General features: G+C 28.9%; 2 protein-coding genes across 4 annotated transcripts; one reads left to right on the top strand and one right to left on the bottom strand.

Annotated features, from left to right (window-relative positions):
• Positions 1–261: 261 nt before the first annotated feature.
• On the bottom strand, positions 262–2,936 carry LOC130815203 (uncharacterized). The gene has a single exon (XM_057681585.1). The coding sequence runs from the start codon at positions 2,395–2,397 to the stop codon at positions 667–669; it is 1,731 nt and encodes a 576-aa protein (XP_057537568.1). The 5' UTR covers positions 2,398–2,936; the 3' UTR covers positions 262–666.
• An 11,942-nt stretch (positions 2,937–14,878) lies between these two features.
• Positions 14,879–17,440, top strand: LOC130815425 (lycopene epsilon cyclase, chloroplastic-like). Of its 3 annotated transcripts, XM_057681892.1 has the most exons (4): positions 14,879–15,496; positions 16,171–16,241; positions 16,368–16,475; positions 17,048–17,440. In XM_057681892.1, exons 1-4 carry the CDS (start codon positions 15,318–15,320, stop codon positions 17,110–17,112), a joined length of 423 nt encoding a protein of 140 aa, XP_057537875.1. In that variant the 5' UTR covers positions 14,879–15,317; the 3' UTR covers positions 17,113–17,440. The 3 variants fall into 3 exon arrangements, 1 of the variants encoding a protein (XP_057537875.1); XR_009042600.1 differs by having other exon boundaries at positions 14,884–15,496; positions 15,977–16,475; XR_009042599.1 differs by having other exon boundaries at positions 14,885–15,496; positions 15,965–16,475.
• The last annotated feature ends 1,014 nt before the right edge of the window (positions 17,441–18,454 follow it).

The following is an 18,454-nucleotide window of genomic DNA, read 5'->3' as shown; positions in this document are numbered from 1 at the left end:
ACATAATGGCTAACAAAAAAAAGTAATGCTATCCACCGGTTAAAAAACAGCCAACAACCAACAATTAACCGTAAGTCTGATAGCCAAATACCTCCATAGACCATAGTGAAGAGTAATAGGATGTAGAGGAAGTACAAAAATTGTATTTAATAATAAAATACTAGTATGAACAGTGTAAATACATGTAAAAGAGCTTCACAAATGCCATGCTCACCATGTACATGACAAAATGTAGTCAGAGTTAAGTTAATGATTATCACATTTGTGCAACTGCCCAACATTTATTGAGAGAACTAACTGTGTATAAAAATGTCAGAATCACAGGGCATATAAACATTAAGCATACTGTGAATTAGTTATAGCATTACATTATCAAATATATATCAAATGAAACCTAAAACATCCTCTTCTATGTACCATTTTTTTTTTTTTTTTTTATCTTTTTCCTTACAGTGATATGATAGTTACAAACTAACCAAAATACTGCATTTAAAGCAGTATTAATGGGTGGATTAACAACCATTAATTACTAATTAGATTCAGATAACAACAAGGTGGTTGTAATGGCTTGGTGGGTAATGGGTATACAACCTAAAAAACATCCCACACATTTGCAGATGTACAGTAAAAAAACAAAAAAAAAAAACTTACAAATGGGTGTTTTGCTCAAGAATGCCAGATTCCATTCAACATATTCTTGAATCTATTGGTCGATAATTTTCTCACAATTTTTTTAGCATCAGAAACACCAGCATCAGCAAGTTTTTCAATGTTCTTATAATACCCAGAATGTGTAATTTTTTTCCTGGCATAATTGCAGCTGCTAAGTGATAATAATATTGACAATAAAAACTTGAGATTCCCAGAACTTTCTTCATTTGGATCAATCAATTGAAGAACTAAACCAATGTTATGATCATCAGCAAATTTCTTTCTATTTTTAGGTTGTAATACCATTAAGGACAATGCTTCAGCTGCCATTTCTCGAATTTCATATGATTTTGCTACTAAAAACTTTACTAATTCAGCCATAAACCCAACATCTCCCATTGATTTTCTTGCATCTTCAGATGTTCCACATAATCTACAAGCTGATTTAAAGGCCAATTCTTGGATTGAAACATCGCCTTTTCGAAGAAAGAACAATAATTGATCCATAAATCCGTAACTTATCAACATATGAACATGTTCAATTGAAGAAAAACATAAATTCTCAATTGCCCTTAGTGTAGTTTCCCTTAATTTAAAGGAATCATTCGATCTGGGATCGATAATTCGAACCAAAGCTCGAATTCCGCCTTCTTTGATCACCAATTGACGGACAATTTCATCACATGAGGCTATGGATTGCAAGAACTCAGTAGCACCAATTTGAGCCATTTCATCCCTTCCTTTAATAAGCTTTATACATGTAGAAATCGCTCCGTTTTCGATCATAAATCGCTTAATTTCATCAACCCCAACAAGATTTCTTAATACCCAACAAGAAATACCAATCAATTCAACATCAATTTCATCTTTTGAACATAAATTCAACAATGTAGTCACTCCACCATGAGCTGAAAGTGCCCAAGCATTATCACCATTTTCAGTCAATTTCTCAAGAGTTCTAATTGCATACTCTTTTCCCTTTAAACTTCCATTTTCAAGAACCCTAATTAATGATCCAATTACACCAGAAACAATCAAAATTCCTCTGTAATTCTCAAACCCAGAAATCACTGAAATTGCAAATGAACTTTCTTCTTGAATCCCAATCTCATTTGAATCCAAACAATTCACTAAATTAAGCACAAAATCACCCACTTCAACAACAATCTTTACATACCTTTCATCATCTAAAATCACCTCATTTAATGAAATTAAAGCTTGTTTTTTCATCTGGGTGTCACCAATTTTAATTCTTGTTAACAAATCTTTAACATAAAATCTCATATCATCCCTTCCAGAACCCAAAACCGGTTTCGAAACAATCAAAGCAAGATCACTAGTAACTATACCTGAATTTCTAAAAATAGCACAAAGTTTCTTCTCATAGCAATCCAATTTAGAAATCACTCTATCCAAATCACTCTGCATCAACAACTTCCCACTGTAAGATACACTTATACACCGCATTGCAAGATCACGACACTCCATTAAAGAGCAGGAAATTGCAGAAAAAGCTTCCATTAAAGGAACAGGATGATTACATGGGTTATGTGAAAATGGGATTTCAGCAGCAACTAAGAAAGTGCTTAATTCTTCAAGCTTCTTCCGAATTACCTGCCATTTAACAGAAAACACACGGATTGTATGTGAAAGTGAAGAAATTGAATCTATTTCATCGATTATCCTATGGAGTAATTCTTCTCCAATTGTTGATGATGAAGAAGATTGTTCTTGTTCTTCAACCATATTCAAAGTTTATTTCTTTTAACTGTGAATCAAGGTCTAAATCTTCTGCAATGTTTGAATCAAGAAGAACCCATTTTTGTTGGGTTATGAATTTGGGATGTTGGGTACTAAAGTTAGCTTCTTTTTTTGATAAAGTTATAAATCTTCTGCAATGGTAGGATTAAGAAGAACCCATTTCAATTGGGTCATGAATTTGGGTTGTTGGGTACATAAAGATTCTTTCTTTTCTGGGAAATAAGGTCTAAATTATTAGCAATGGATGGATTAAGAAGAACACATTTTAGTTGGGAATGAATTTGGCTTGTTGGGTACAAAAAGATAAGAACACAGAAGAGAGAAAATTGTGAAAGGTAATGAATCTAGGGTTGAGATTTTGGCAGTTCTGTAAATGGCGGGGATTTGGGAGAGGATCTAAGGGACCTTAAATCAATGGTTAGATTTGAGTGTAAGAGATCCAACGGGTGATAGTGAAAGTAGAGAACAAAAAAGTGATAAAGATTGAAAGATTCTGTATATGTTTCTATTCTTCTTCATTTTCTTTGCAGGTAACTGAACTTTTTAGAATTTTTGATATTTAAATTACTGAATTAGCCTTTTGGGTTACAATTACCTGGATTTTAGGGACTTATAGTTAAATTACTAATTGATCCTTAATTTAATGTGTTTTTTTTAACAAAAAATTAAGTTTTCACTTTAGCCGTTTATTTTTAAATGTCAATATTTTATTTATTTTAGGAAGATTCGATCTTTTATTCATTTTATAAAGATTTGATTTTATGTGATTTTTACTTAAACGTCTAAACAAGTTTATACTTTACATTTTTTCATGCGTCATTTCACCTTTTTCTACTCCATTCGTTCCCTTGCGCCTTTCTTTGCGCCACTTCCATCCCCATTCGAAATCATCAACCCTAACAACAGAAAAAACTATCAATTCAGCTTCTATAAGTGCTAAGGTATCATTGGGACTTTTCGTATAAAAAGTTAATTAGAGGTCGGATGATAAATAATTAGAAGAAAACATCATGCATATATCAATGTTTATAGGGTAAATAAAATATCGTATCTTTAAAATATACTACATAAAATTAGACTTTTAAAATTAATTTTTATTTGTAATTTGGAGTTTTAATTAACTTCCCTCAAAAGATTGTGACGAACTTTGTTTTTTTTTTTTTTTTTAATTGGGGCTTGTTGTTAAGATTATTCATAAGTTATTACATAATGTTACCTATGTTGCTTGATGTTTTCCCTATTTTATAAAAATTATGAAATTTCATGTTTTGAAAAATTCCATGCTACAAGTTGAATTTCGGCAAAAAATAGTTTATTAGGTCGTACTTCAAGTATTATATTCGCTATGATGAAATGTTGAACTTAATTTTTATCCAATAGACATTTATTTGTTGGTGACCTAAATCTCGGGTCTCTAACTAACATGGTTGTGCACTTGGCCTTTTTTTTCTAATGTGGTTGTACACGTGACATCTTTTTTTTGATGTTGCTGTACATGTGGCAGCCTACTTGGTAGTACATATGACTTTCATGTTAGTATTCTTACGATTGTATTTGGTTACAATTATTTTATTTTAAATTCTAGATTTTATTTTTGATTTATGAAGAATTTGAGAATGATATTTTTCAGACGTTATTTTCAAATTCTTAACGTTAACTAATATAAAAAAAATTGTGAAATTGACTCAAATCCTAATATTAAATTTAAACCAATATAATTTTACATTTCCAAATGAAATAAGTTAAATCATTGTTTCCAAATAGATCAATTTAATTAAAAAAACAAGGACTGGTTCAAGACAACATGGAAGTTCATTGAATGAGTTGCATTGCATGTGACCTAATTAGCATGTGGGTGGTTGTTGATGAGCTCAGCGCAGAACGCAGCGGATGATATGTTGCAGTCATGGTTTTTATATAAGGATACCAATCATAATAATGTGCCACTAAATTTTCATTTATGCAGTCATTGAAACTTGAAAGCTATCTACACACCAATACAATATAGAAGTTGTATATACCAACATCTACGTATTTATTTTGATTACATTTGTACACCTAATTATTTTAATTACATTTGTAAACACCAATACAATATAGAAGTCGTATATACCAATCATAATAATGTGCCACTAATTAATACCAATGCAAGTGAACTAGCTTGATAGATCATTAAGTAGCTTTACAATGAATTTTGTTATAATTTTTTCGAAGACTTAATTGATTTTGAATGATTCTAATTAGAAAAAATGCAACACAATTTAATTTCAGGAACCATAAATTTTCGCAAAATATTCACTAATTTTAAAGGATTTTCACGAGGTTCGGAGTTACTTAAACTTGTTCCATATAAACATTAAATATTTAAATAATATTTACTTTCTTCGTCCGATTAAGATTCCTACAATTAACGCATATATAAACTCTCATATAAAAAGTCAACTGTAACATATATTAAAGGTCCAATTTAAGAAATAACAAGTGAAAAATAAAAATAAATGTAAAATAGAGCGTTAAAGGATAAAGATTTAAAGATTTCACATAAAACATAGAATATTTCTCAAATTATTTGTTTAGGATGTACATTGTTCAATTTATTTTCACCGCATTTTAATTTAGTTTTATTTAGTTTGGTAGAAATGCGGTAGTAGTATAACTATAATCAACTAAACTATCAAATTATCGAGAATTATGAGTTGACTTAGTAATTAAAGGCTTTTGCAATTTTATTACGATAATTCTATATTGAGAATAGACCCTAAATTGGTCCTCTAATGCTTGATTTTACTCTTTCTTCTTTTTAATTTTATTACATTGTAAAAGTTAAAATGAAAGTTTATTATGTATTGTGTAGCAAAATTAAAGAATAAAAGTATTCTTCTAGGTTCGTTGCTTAACTTTGTGAACCGAGTAAGTCTAGAAAAAAAGTAAGAAAAGAGGCAAATTTTGTAGCTGTCAATATATTCTAGGCTCTAGGCACAAGATGGAACCAAAGTTGGCCACCCCACCATGTGATATCCTTAAATATGTAAACACAAGGCTTTGCCTAAATGCTCATAGCACAAGAATATTTCTTTTGGCCTAGCTTAGTGGATTAGAATCCCAATTCCACTTAGAGAAAAGTTCACACCTTTTCTAACCCTTTTAGCTTTATTACCATTCAAGATATAATTGTATCTAAATGGAAGCTAAAAGCTAGTTTGCCCCATGTTACATTCCGAGAAAGAAAGAATAGCGACCAATAAAAAGCAAAAGGAAGAAGAAGAAAGTAAGAAGATAGAGCAAGTATTACTATTTACTAGTATAACATTTAAGGGGTAGTTGACTATTTTTAGCAATATTGTTGAGTCACAAGCAAAGGAGGAAACTATGGGTTGATGTCTACTTGTTTATAATATAATTAGGTGGATAAAATAAAAAATTAGAAGCAATTTAGTATACTTAACATCTTAATTATTAATTAAGCCTTCAAAAGATGACAAATTAAACCTTAAGGATAATGGCTCGTGTAATCACTAGTTGTCTATGCTAGTATGTTCTTGTGTTTCAGCCAACTTTTGACACGAAGATTAAAATTTTGAGATTAAATGATAAAATTTGTGGGGCATTTAGGAATAATTAAGATAATATAGAGAGTAAAAATAATAAGGTTATATGAAAACAAAAATAACAAATTTTACTAGGAGATATCAAAATGGCATATGTAGCAAATTAAGTCAAATAAAGCTAAGGACTATTGTATAATATTTTTTTTTTCAGAAAAAAAAATACAACTATAGTTTTTGTTTCCTACTTGATACTTAGAAAAGGTATTATATATGTTTATAAAATTTAATTTATAGAGTAGCAATTTACAGGTATACTCATATTCTTATATTTTGATTGTAATGACATTGTAATTAAAGTTTTTTTTTTTTTTTTTTTTTTTTTTTTTTTTTTTTTTTTTAAAGAAAAAATCTTTTTGAAAAAGTTATACATGATATGAGAATATTATAATTACAATGAAGAAAACTCAAAGAACATGAGCTAGGGATTAACAAGGATGGAAGATAAGGTATCTATCTATATCTATATCTAATACTAAAATAGAGACCACCTAAGAACACATGTCATTTTCTCATGATTTTAGTTTCCGCCTAATAACTAGAGTACTAAATACGCTATTACCTCAAATAGCCTTTAATACTAGAAAATATACTATAATAATCCCTACATTTAATGCATTAATTATTGTAGCATTATTGAATTTCTCTATCTCATTAAACTAATTCTCACATTTTTTGAAGATCATTGCAGCTTGTGGTGGAAGATTACTTCTATTTTTTCTAATAAAATTTTTCTATCTTTCTTCTATTTTCATATCTAACAATTGAGTTTTTTTATTCTTAATTTTCTCTCCGTAGATTTTTTTAGTTTAGTTATCGAACGAAAGAGAGAAGTAAAGCATGTAACCCATCTCGATAAATGTGCCATATCTCCTGCATTAGTACATTTTTATCTCTTTCATTTTCTTAAATTTTTTTATTTATTGATTTTTAATATCATATTTTCTTCTATGCATGTGAATGATTTATTTAGAAATTTAGATTTAAATTGCTTTTTATTGTTATTATTTTGATTGATCAAACATGGATCTCTTTCTTTTTCTAATTTAGCAAATTTGTTCAAGTTGATTACAAGAAGTCAAGAAGGGAGACACTACTACTTGCGGGAGATATGAGATATCCAATAAGTCTTAAAAATTTAAAACCCTTTTTCATTTAAATTGAAGTCTTTTTGATATATTTTTAAATCTTATATTTTTTTTACTAATTTATTTTTGGGTTTATGAGTCTGCTTTTTTAATATAGAGTTCAATTTTTTAAAATTTTCTATAGGATATTTGGTGGGCTTATCTAATATCAGTATTGATTACAATGAGGAAAGACATAAAATTGATACAATTGTGTCATGTTTTCTAAATGTTACTTCCACTATCATTAGAATTCATTTCTTATTATTAATGAAACTTTAAAGTTTTCGTACTATTACTCCCACTGTCATTATTTATTTAATTGTATCATATAAAATATTTTTATTTTCTTTCAAATTGGTATAATTGTGTTACATTCGTAATGATTTTTCTATTTTGTGATTTTCAAATAAGTGGATTATAATAAGATAGAAAGAGTAGGTGAAACCTGAGAATAAAGTTAATTAGATTAATATCGGTTAGTCATCTCCCAAATAGAAGTTGGAGCAAAAGTTAGGTGATACCATAGACATGTGGCAAAAGAATACAAAAAGACAATATATTTCAAATAATTTTTTTTACAATATATACTCTTAATACAAGCTTTTGTGTTTTTAGCACAAGTTTTGTCAAAGTAACTAGTGCTCTGTCCTTGGAATTTGAGGGGATTGGTGTAAAATATTTTTTTTGGTCCTCTAATTACTAAAAATACTATTATAGACCCCTAACTATTAAATATTAAAAGCATTTTTTTTCTAACTTTTCATGGGCCCGAGGCACAGGTCCCCCATACCTCCTTTTAAGACCAACACTAAATGCAGATATATTGAGATAAAAGGAGTGCTTTTGTTTATTATAATTTTCTTATATTAAATCTTTAGGGAAATTGATTTTTGTGGCAAATTTTTTAAACTTTTACCATCGTTTTATTAAATTTATACATATATTGTATAATAAATATATTATTGCCTTATTTACATTGAATAATAATATATGCATGTAAAGAAATATAAAGTATCACATATGTTACATTCTTTACAAATATTAAATATTACTTCTTCTAATAAAAATCTTAAATTAATGCATTTTCTTAAAAAGTGAATTTTTTCCAATTGCAAGTTAATTAACAATGAGTGAATGACATTTTAGACACTAAATTTTAAGTAACAACACCAATATATTTAATTTATATTTTTGTATGGGTTTTATACTAATTTAAAATTTTATTAACTGTTAATTAAATAATTAAATTTAAATTATGGATATGAATTGCTTGGATTTGGTTTATTGGAGGTTTTGATTGATGTTTATTTTTTTTTTATTACTGATGGTTTATTTAGCTAGTAAAATTGATTTCTTTATTCAAATTGAGGCGAAATAAGTTGTGCTTAGAGAAGAGCGATATCTAATACTAATTAATGCGTGATCGATCATATATAGTTGTTTTATGGGTCAAAAAAAGGCAAAAACTAAAGATTTTAATATGTGATGATTATAATAATAATTATACTTTAAGATACAATATCTATAAAAAAAAATGTGGTTCAATATTTATAGTTGATAAAAGTTCTTAGAAATGTATCCATTTCACTAAGTTTATATATCGCTTAACTTTATTTTATGTCATAATATATATTATGGTACACAGACCTATACTTCAAATTGCGTACCAATATTAATTTTTTTTTTTATCTTATTCATCTCTTTTGATTTTTTTTATTTATTTATGTAAAAGTATTAAATAACTCGTGCTTAACATAGATAATCACCCAGTTTCCTTTTAAAGAAGGGTTTCCAAAAAGGCACGAGCAGAAAAGAATAAGGAAAAGAATTGAAAAATTATGAAGTATTTGAAATGTACATTTAATTTTCTTTGGTAAAGAAGGATTTCCAAATGTGTAACACTTGAGTATTATTTATCTAAACATTTATAAATGAAATATGAAGAATCAACTCAATTTAAAGTTTTAAGTATTGGTAGTGCTCTATATATTACTTTCTCATAAAAGCCATTTAATTTAAGTTAGAAGTTGGATCAAATGTAACGCATGCTCTTCTCAAACACAGTGCTAAATATCTATTTAAAATGACGAGTGAATGAGATTCAAACCCGTTATCTTTATGTCACGTTAGCTTTTAATTTGATCTTATATGTCGACAAACAACTCAACTCGAGACGTTTAGCTAGCTAATAATTGTAGCCATTAATTACTTTTGCCCACTCAAATAATGGTGTCAATTGTGACATTTAAGGTTTCAATATCATGACATTTATTATTTGTCATCAAAATATTTGGTGATACTTATAGGAAGTGTCATAAATTAAGATTGAAATATTAGGATAATACTAGTGACATTTTAATGAAGTTTCAAAAACATTGCAACACAATTAAACCTTTTTTATAGTGAACCTTATCTGTAGCTTGTAGGAATTCTCTAGTCTATCTAAAAAAATTATAAAAAAGTAAGCTAAGCCGCTCAAATTAATCATCCAGTCACAAATCCATGCATCCTATATTGATTTTATGTGTGTTCGAACATCATTAGTCAAAATTATTAACTTTGTTGTAAGCTGATTTTACTAATCAAAAATGTGTTATTTGGCTGAAGAGACTGCATGATATTGACTAGTTAAGGATCATTTTCACCATGAACAATCCTAGCATTAAATAGTACTTGAATAATTAGCATAATAATGTGGGTTTGGTGTTGGTGAGATAGACAATATAAGTCTTAAAGCCCTTTGAGTGAGGAAGAAGGGATATTGAAACAAATAGCCTTACCTTGGAAGAGAAATGTAGTGGGAGTGTGGGACTAGAGTATGGAGTGTTATAACAAACTTTCATGCATCCATTTCATAGCCTTGTGCGACAAGAATTGTACAACATCAAGATCAAACCACTTAGATTATCGGATCTCAAATATATATGCGGTTTGCAGTTGTATTTCATTATAGAGTATATAACATATTTAATGGTCTAATTTTCAGTTTAAGCTTTTAATTCATTTGGTTTCTTAATATGATATTCAGGTGGTTTTAATCTTATTATTAACTCTTCTTTTCAAGTATAATTCATAGCGTCCAAATGAAAAGATTTATGCTATATCTACATTTGAACATTTTTAGTACAAACGACTCACATAACGAAAAATAATCGTAAAGTGTATATAATATGTATTGGAGCCTCAACCAGTATATGCTTATCTTTTTCTTTTAGTTGGTTTGGCAAATTTCACCCATGATTCAATATTATATTACTCTATTCTAAAAGTGTATATAAAGATATATTCATTTATATAAAAAGTGGTACACATACATATCTTTAAGATGAAGGAAATATATATATCAAATTGTAAATAATAATATATAGTTTTAACAAACATATAAAAAAATTGATGTTATCTCACAACAATTAGCATTTAATTCATTTGTCAACATTTTAATATTATGCGTTATTGTTTGATTTAAAGAAAATTAAGAGCATAGGGTAAAAAAAAAATGAGAGTTGTTGATTTCGTTGCTATAATAATAATTGGGAATCAAATTTTATTTCGGTTGAAAGTAAGTATTAATTTCTAGAAAATTCTTAAATTTAATTCTAACCCAACCCTTTTTTTTAGACCTAGCTTGTAATTAAAAAAAATTGCTATAATAACAATTAACAAATTGTTAAGAAAGTGCAACATTCTAAAGATCATATTTATTGTAGATTTGTAGTTCATTCTTGATTTCCATGTGACTTATTAACCCCACAAATGACTAAAATACTTGGTTTGTAATGATAAGCCATAAGCTACAACTTGTAATATTTGTTAGAATACTAATTAACGTTTGAGATGACAGATGGTCCATTTGGTGCACAATTTAAGAGATAATATCATTATCGATGATAAAAAGTAAAAATAGATAATAATAATAATAATTTTAATTATCGTTCCTAACGCTCCAAATAATTTTAATTATCAATTAATCAATAATAATTCAAAGTGTGGGATAAACTTTCTCAGATAAGAGAAAAATAAAAGTTGAAATTATTTTAAATAAGTACAACCCATATTTGGGCTTATTATGTAATATCAATAGTTATATTATTGGTAATGAATGGATAATAGTCGAGATCATCAATGTATAATTTTCCTAATAAATATTTGTTGTAATACTAGATTTTTTTTTATTAGAAATCTCATTATCATCCGTTATTATTTCCTCTTTTTCCTTTTGTTCTTCCCATTTATTTTTTGCACAATTTTTAATGTAAATTTTAAAGTTTAATATCTCTAAATACACATAATAAAAAATTATAAAAAATACATAATAAAAAAGTATATCAAGACGAATCTAACGAGATCTCACATGAATATATTTTATCTTCTAAATATGTGTCAAAAACATTAATTAAATTTCTCTTTCCTTAAGATAGAATATTTCAAATAGAAAGAACATTATTAGAGAACAGAGGGAGTACTTGAGAAACTGATACTAATTAGCATTGATGAAAATTAAGAAAAAATTACATAATTCTAATTTCATGAGAACGCCATGCAATGTGTTATGATAATTTACATATAAAATTTGGTCATTAGCACTATTTATTATTTGTTATACTAAACATGTTGTAAAAGTAATAAAGTCGACACGTACAATATCTATCACAAAATAAAAGTACATATATCAAAAAATGTAACTATAAGTTTTGCAAAATAGTGATGAAAATTATATTTCGAAAACTGATGGTTGAATATTTTTTCTGGGACTAAAAAAAAAAAAATAAATAAAAATTCTCATTCCTATCTTGAGGATGACAGTATGATAAAATCATAAAACACATGCTAAAGATATGCATCTGAAGTAAGTGCTATATGAATTATAAAAGGGCCTACACATTGCTTGGAATTGGACTTACTAAACCTAGTTATATTTGTTACCTAAAAAAAATTATAAAAAGGTCCAATTAATTAAGTTTAATTAATTTTTGATTATTATTATTATTTTCAACAGACAATATTTTAAATCCACAAACCCAACCTTACAATATCATTTAAACATGACATATTATAAACCAAGCAAATTGACATCTACATTTTTACTACTCTTTTGAAACAACTGATTTCATAACAAATCAGACAACAAAATCTCTTAAAAAATTTTAAGATAAATTTAAAAGAGCAAAAATAAAATTTTGCTGAAAAGTATAAATCATTATTAATAATTATATCAAAATGATGGATGGGATGGCTTACCAAAGCTCTACCAAGAAGGTATTACTTGTATTTTACTTGCAAGATGGTCCATGATTCGTTGGAAATTGATCTATATTTTTCCAATTAATTATATTCACTTATAAATTATTTCATGTAGACTTGTCCAAAAAAACTACATATACATCTTGATAATAAACCTTCAAAGGAAAGGTCTATTTAGTGCGCAAACTTTAGTGGGCATCTTACTTGCTTGTGGCTAGCTCTCGAGATATCTTTGAACTAGGACAAGGTTACATGATGGTACCATGCCACCAGTACAAAGGGACCATGCATGTCTCTAATTCATTAAATAGTTTTGTTATATACGAATTTTGTGTACTTTTCTAGCAAAGTACTTAATTCATGGTGTAATAGTGAAAGCTTGGTTTTGTCATTAAATTTGCCTGGTTTTTTTTTTTAGTTTAAATTCTAGTTGTACAATCTCAATATCAACTTTTATTGCGAGATCTTTACGACAATTAATAGAGTTATGAATTAAAGATTCTTTATCAAATTGTAGCACTTTCAACTATGAAGCTTTGATAAGAATTATGAGTTTAGTAGTTGAAAACTTTTGTTTTTTGAGTTAGAAAACTTTTTTTTTTAATCTTTGTAATACAGAAAAATAACAATTGAGTTGGTTGAACGCATCTATAGAGATAAGGTTTATGCTAGCTAGCATCTTACATTTGCCTAGTCCTTTATTCAAAAAAAAAAAAAAAAATTCACATGCCCCTTATGGCTAGCCTATAGGTAGGGGGAATCTAGGCTTGGGTTACTGTCCAGGTTATTTGATTAATAAATCATGATACTATTGAGTTGTGATATAGTAGTATATAACACAAAAAAAATAATAATTAAGTTGGTTGAACGTATATGTAGAAATAAGTGTTTGCTCTATCCTATATCAGCATTTTGCATTTGTTACTATCTTTAGGAGATCTTCTAATTGTGAAATCAAAAATGTATGAAGCTTAGCTTGTGAATTGTACTTCACCGGTCAAGAAATAGCTAGAAGAACAACTAAGAAACATACAATTAACGACAGAGTGCTTCATCAAACTTGACATACAACACAAGTAACAGAAAATATCAAGTTATGAATAACAAAATAAATTCTATTTTATGGTTTCAAAAAAAATAAATTAAAAAATAATTATATTCTAACTAATAAATAATAATGCTATTAAGTTGTTCCCATGATTCCAGTGTCACCTGAGTGGATCAATTATGGCAAATTTCATGAAATTCATTATTATGCTGCAATGTAACAAAACATTGTGTCTACTGAGTTCATCGATTATATATATTAGAGCTAGCATATTTATTATATATAAATATTATTTGCATGTTGAACTTTTCATTTAATTAGAGGAATTCTAAATAAGATAATTAAAATAATAAATAATGCAGAAGTATTACTTCTTCATCCTTAAACATGCAGATATGAAATATCTCTAACCCTAATACATATTATCGCAATATACTTAATTAGATATGGTCATCGGTTGGGTATTGTTAGGTAGACTCGGATCCAGGTATATTATTTTATTGATCCAAACTAAAATTTTTAGGGTCTAAAAATTTTAGACTTGGATCCATCAAGCATGATGGACCTAGAATTCTAAATGCGTCTAATTTTTAATTGTTTAATTTTTCTTTTTTTACATTTTAAAAGATTAATTTGGTCTGAAATGGGTCTAAGTTGCATATAAGTCTAAATGAGTCAAAATAGATATAAATAGGTTTCAAATAAATTAAAGTTGATTTTGGATAATATTAATTATATTGTGTACTAGGTTGGGTTTAGAATGAGTCTAACCAAGGGATTACTATCACTATATTTATTTAATTTGCAATCAGGGGTTGTCACCTTCACTTTGCACTATTTTCTCTTTAGGTAATTGTACGCGCAATTCTTTTTCGATCCAACCACAAATCATCCTCTCTTTTAACTTCATTCACTCTTTTCTTTTCCTTGCTTACTATTTGTTTTTTTTATCGATTATAAATTAATATTTACACCTATATAACGAAATAAAAAGAGTTAGAAATCAAATTAATGGTGAAGTTATTTTGTAGTGGTGTTTATTCGGATCATTAGTGAATTTTGAATCAGATACTTCAGGTCAGTTTAAAATCGGGTCTTATGTCCATTTTGACTTTTATATAATTATAAATACATCATTATAGTCAGATCTAATTAAATTTGGTTATAAAATCGGATAATTATCAAATTATCTGATCTAATTTAAACACCTCTATGTTGCATTGACTGACAAAGATTTTGAATCACATCTGTATCATCTAATCCCACCTTTGAAAAAGAACTCCTTGATAACAAAAACCTCAACATCTAAACACATCATCTTGGGCCTTTGGCTTGGCACTAGATTATATAACTAGAATGGGACCCTCTAAGAATGGTGGGGTTGACTAAACATATTTAGTTTTACATAGGCTATCAACTTGTCATGCCTTCTATGTCTTTGACGATCACGAGTTTCCTGTAATGGGGGAAAGTTTGACACAAGTGAGATGCAGCCAATAGAATGAGTGAAGAGTGGATGATTGTACATGATAATGTTGGGATGGTTTATCCTGCATCCACAAATTAAAGATGGTGTGCACAGTTTATAAATTATTAGAGACATTCTTCTCATTACCATACGATTTTGGATGGTATATACTCCTTGGCTTGTGAAGTGTGTGCACCTCGTGTTTTCCCTGATAATTGCTGGTATTCACAATAAATCCAGCCTAATTTAACAGATAAATGGTTACTACAAAAAAAATGCCCCTACCTACACTTATTTAGCCACCCTTAATTAAGTGTGGTGCCTAATTAGTTACGCTTAATAAGCGTGGAGAAATAGCTATGCTTAAGCGTGTCGAAAGTGTATTCCGCTTCAATAAGCGTGCCTAAATTAAAATGTGTTTTATAATCCTCATTCCCACTGGCTCACTGTCTCCCCTTTTCCCAAATTCCATTCCCACTCTAAGCGACACTACCTTGCTATCCCTAATTTCCCCCTCCACTTACGGCTGTTGGACATCAACAACTGCTACCGACTCACCGTATCTGCTGCTAGGCCAACCTCGAGTTTCTATGTATTGTCTTTTCTTGAGTTTATAGTTTTGATTTGATGGGATTTTAAGTTCTTGTATTTAGGGTTTTTTTGTTCAATTATAGATAATTTGGTGAAGTTATAAGGGTTTTAGGGTTCGGTCTTATTTTAGGGTTTTATTTTTGTCATATTTGAGTAAATTTCGTGTATAATTTTAGGGATTTTTTTTATCCTTTCACTCATTTTCTCCTCTCCGTCAATTACTTTCCCCAATTCCCTCAACTTATTGACTATTTTCTTTAAAAGTTTCAATTCAATGATTATGATGATAGCTATTATCTTTCAGATCTCTATTTCGTTTCCCACTTTGTGATTGCAGTGATGTTGTTGAATTTGATTTTGATCCCATTTCTTCTACACGTTTTGTTTTTCCTCCCTTTGCTTGATTTTTTAAAGATTGCTTCACTATAATGGTTGTAATTTGTGAGTTTTCTTGCTTGGTGGTTTGGAGTGTGGCTGGCAGATTCTTTCAGGTCAAGGTACTACTTCAGCTTAAAGTTTTTAAGTTGTTGAAGCTGTTCCAAATCCTCTAAGTTGACTTAAACTTGTTGCATATCAAAGCTCTTGCATGTATTATTGACTGTAATGCAAATATGCATAACCTGCCTATTAGGATCTACATTTTCACTATGAGTGGTCTCATATTCCTTTTGGTAGATCCTTACCTAATCTATTGCAAAGGAACCTTGCATTTGGTGCTGCTATAAGCATAATGTATCCATCCACAGGCAAGATACAACTTTTTTCATATTTTATATGAAGATGAAATAATCTTGTTGTATTATCAGAAAAGCAATTGACTCTTGATTGATGTCACTTGTATCTTCTTTGGCATAATAATACTGGATATTCAGTTGTGAGATCATTGTCAGAGGCTCCAAAATATGCTTCTGCAATTACAATTATAATCAAGACAAAAGATGCAATTTTTCGTAAAGGGAATGAGAACATTTCAATTCAAGGTTTGTATAAGCACTTCAGCTCTGTCACCTAATCACCTCAATTGGATTTGATTGTTTTAATTGATCTAATTAGTTCAACAAAGGCTATTGGGTATTTGATTTAAATGGCTATAATGATTTGTAGGTAAAGCAGACATCCAAATAACAAATCATTAGATTCATGCTATTGGTTTTAAATTCACTCATTTCTTAAAGTTAAGTTACTAAGCAAAGAGAATCGATGAAGATACGAATTAAGAAATGTTTTGATACTTTTGATTTTACAAAACCAAGATTGGGAAAAGAGAGTAATTGACACCTACAGCATTAGTTCTGAGTACTCTTAAATAAGAATATTGTCTATCCATGCTTCTATCTCTTAAATTGGATTACATTCCTTTAAAGGTTTAGCCACATTAATTTTTTTTGCCGAAAGTGTTTTTCATTTTTTTGCTTTCGTAAGTAAATTATTCATTTCCTCATGATTTTCATAAGTGGAGTTGTTGTTATTGTAGTGTGATGTGTTTGCTTTGATTCTGAATTGATTTTTCTCCTACTTAACATTCTTTTTTTGTTGGCTATCTTGACTGCAGCCAAGATAAGGCATCCGAAGCCCATAAAAAAATGTGTTGAATTGTTTGGCTTAGCTGAGTTATGATGCTACCCTGCTTGTCCTCTGTGATGCTACATGTTTGCAATGATGTTGGGTATGCTTTCTAGTGTATGTGCTACTGCACACGAGGAGGTACACACCCGCTTGTGAACCGTGTTCGAGAAGCTGCAATTGTTGAGGTTGGGGGAGCTGCTCCTTTCAACCTCCTTTTCTTTCCTAGTTGAAGTTTTGTCTTAGTCTTTTGTTATGATACAATTTGGTTTGGACTTGCTTGATGTATAGGATATGCATTCCTTGATGCATACCTTTAGCCTTGATAATAATAAAAAGATAAATTATAATAAATATAATGATAAATTATATTTTTCATTTATATAGCATTTATGTAGCTTGTGGCTGTTTGGTATAATATATTTATATTTGTCAATAATAATAATAATAATAATAATAATAATAATAATAATAATAATAATAATTATTATTATTATTATTATTATTATTATTGTTATTATTATAAACCATTTAAATTTTATTTAAATCATTTAGCCACACTTATGAAGGGAGGAAATATTGCAACACTTATATGTGTGGCAAAAGGTGATATATCAGCTACGCTTAAAGCGTGGAAAAAAGCAAATATAGCCAGGCTTATTTGTAACACCCCAGAATTTCTGATAAAAGAAAAAAAAAAGAATTTGGATAAACGTTAAATATTAAATTAAAAAAGGTGAATGGAAATTTCGGCAGCATCTCTTCTAAAAATCGAACATGTGGTAGAACAATTAGCACAATAAAACATTAAACTAATCTAAGACATCATTGCCTTTAAAATCTCACACCACGGCGGGAAGATTCGTCGCCGGCTTCTCAAATCAACATGCCAAGCATGGATTGTGGTTCCAATGTCGACGTTTGCATTTTAAAAAGACTTAACTCTTTAAAACCATACAGAATTATAAACTACGCAGCGGAAATACAAATATACGAGGGAGGACACAAGGCCTCATAACAAAACATATACAACCAAAGTTTACAAAGATAACCAGAGCTACAAAATCGAAAGATAGCGGTATGACACATGTTATGCTTCGCCCTCATCACTCTCCCCCAATGCAATGCAATGCAAAAGAAGCTCCAGTACCTGCTACGCCTATCTATGATCCTCCTGCTGCTCGACATTAGACCAAAGGTGAATGTGTCATAGCAGGACAATCATAAAAAGTCATCAATAATCAACCATAAACACAAACACGGACACGTCAATAACTAGCATCATCACCATTAATAATTATTCACAATAATAACCAATCGACCAAATCTTAAAACAACTTTTAAAGTTATTTAATCAATCATCACCAAAATATAGTATAAAACACACATCATTAGT

This window comes from Amaranthus tricolor, chromosome 6 (genome assembly GCF_026212465.1).
Source record: "Amaranthus tricolor cultivar Red isolate AtriRed21 chromosome 6, ASM2621246v1, whole genome shotgun sequence".
In the NCBI taxonomy this organism is placed as follows: domain Eukaryota; kingdom Viridiplantae; phylum Streptophyta; class Magnoliopsida; order Caryophyllales; family Amaranthaceae; genus Amaranthus; species Amaranthus tricolor.
This window is presented reverse-complemented; position numbering and strand designations above follow the sequence as displayed.

Coding starts and splice junctions, on each gene's coding strand:
- LOC130815425 (XM_057681892.1), top strand. CDS start 15,318: ATGTGTTTTATAATCCTCATTCCCACTGGCTCACTGTCTCCCCTTTTC. Junction 15,497..16,170: donor GGCCAACCTCGAGTTTCTAT/GTATTGTCTTTT, acceptor TCCTTTTGGTAG/ATCCTTACCTAATCTATTGC. Junction 16,242..16,367: donor CATAATGTATCCATCCACAG/GCAAGATACAAC, acceptor CTGGATATTCAG/TTGTGAGATCATTGTCAGAG.
- LOC130815203 (XM_057681585.1), bottom strand. CDS start 2,397: ATGGTTGAAGAACAAGAACAATCTTCTTCATCATCAACAATTGGAGAA.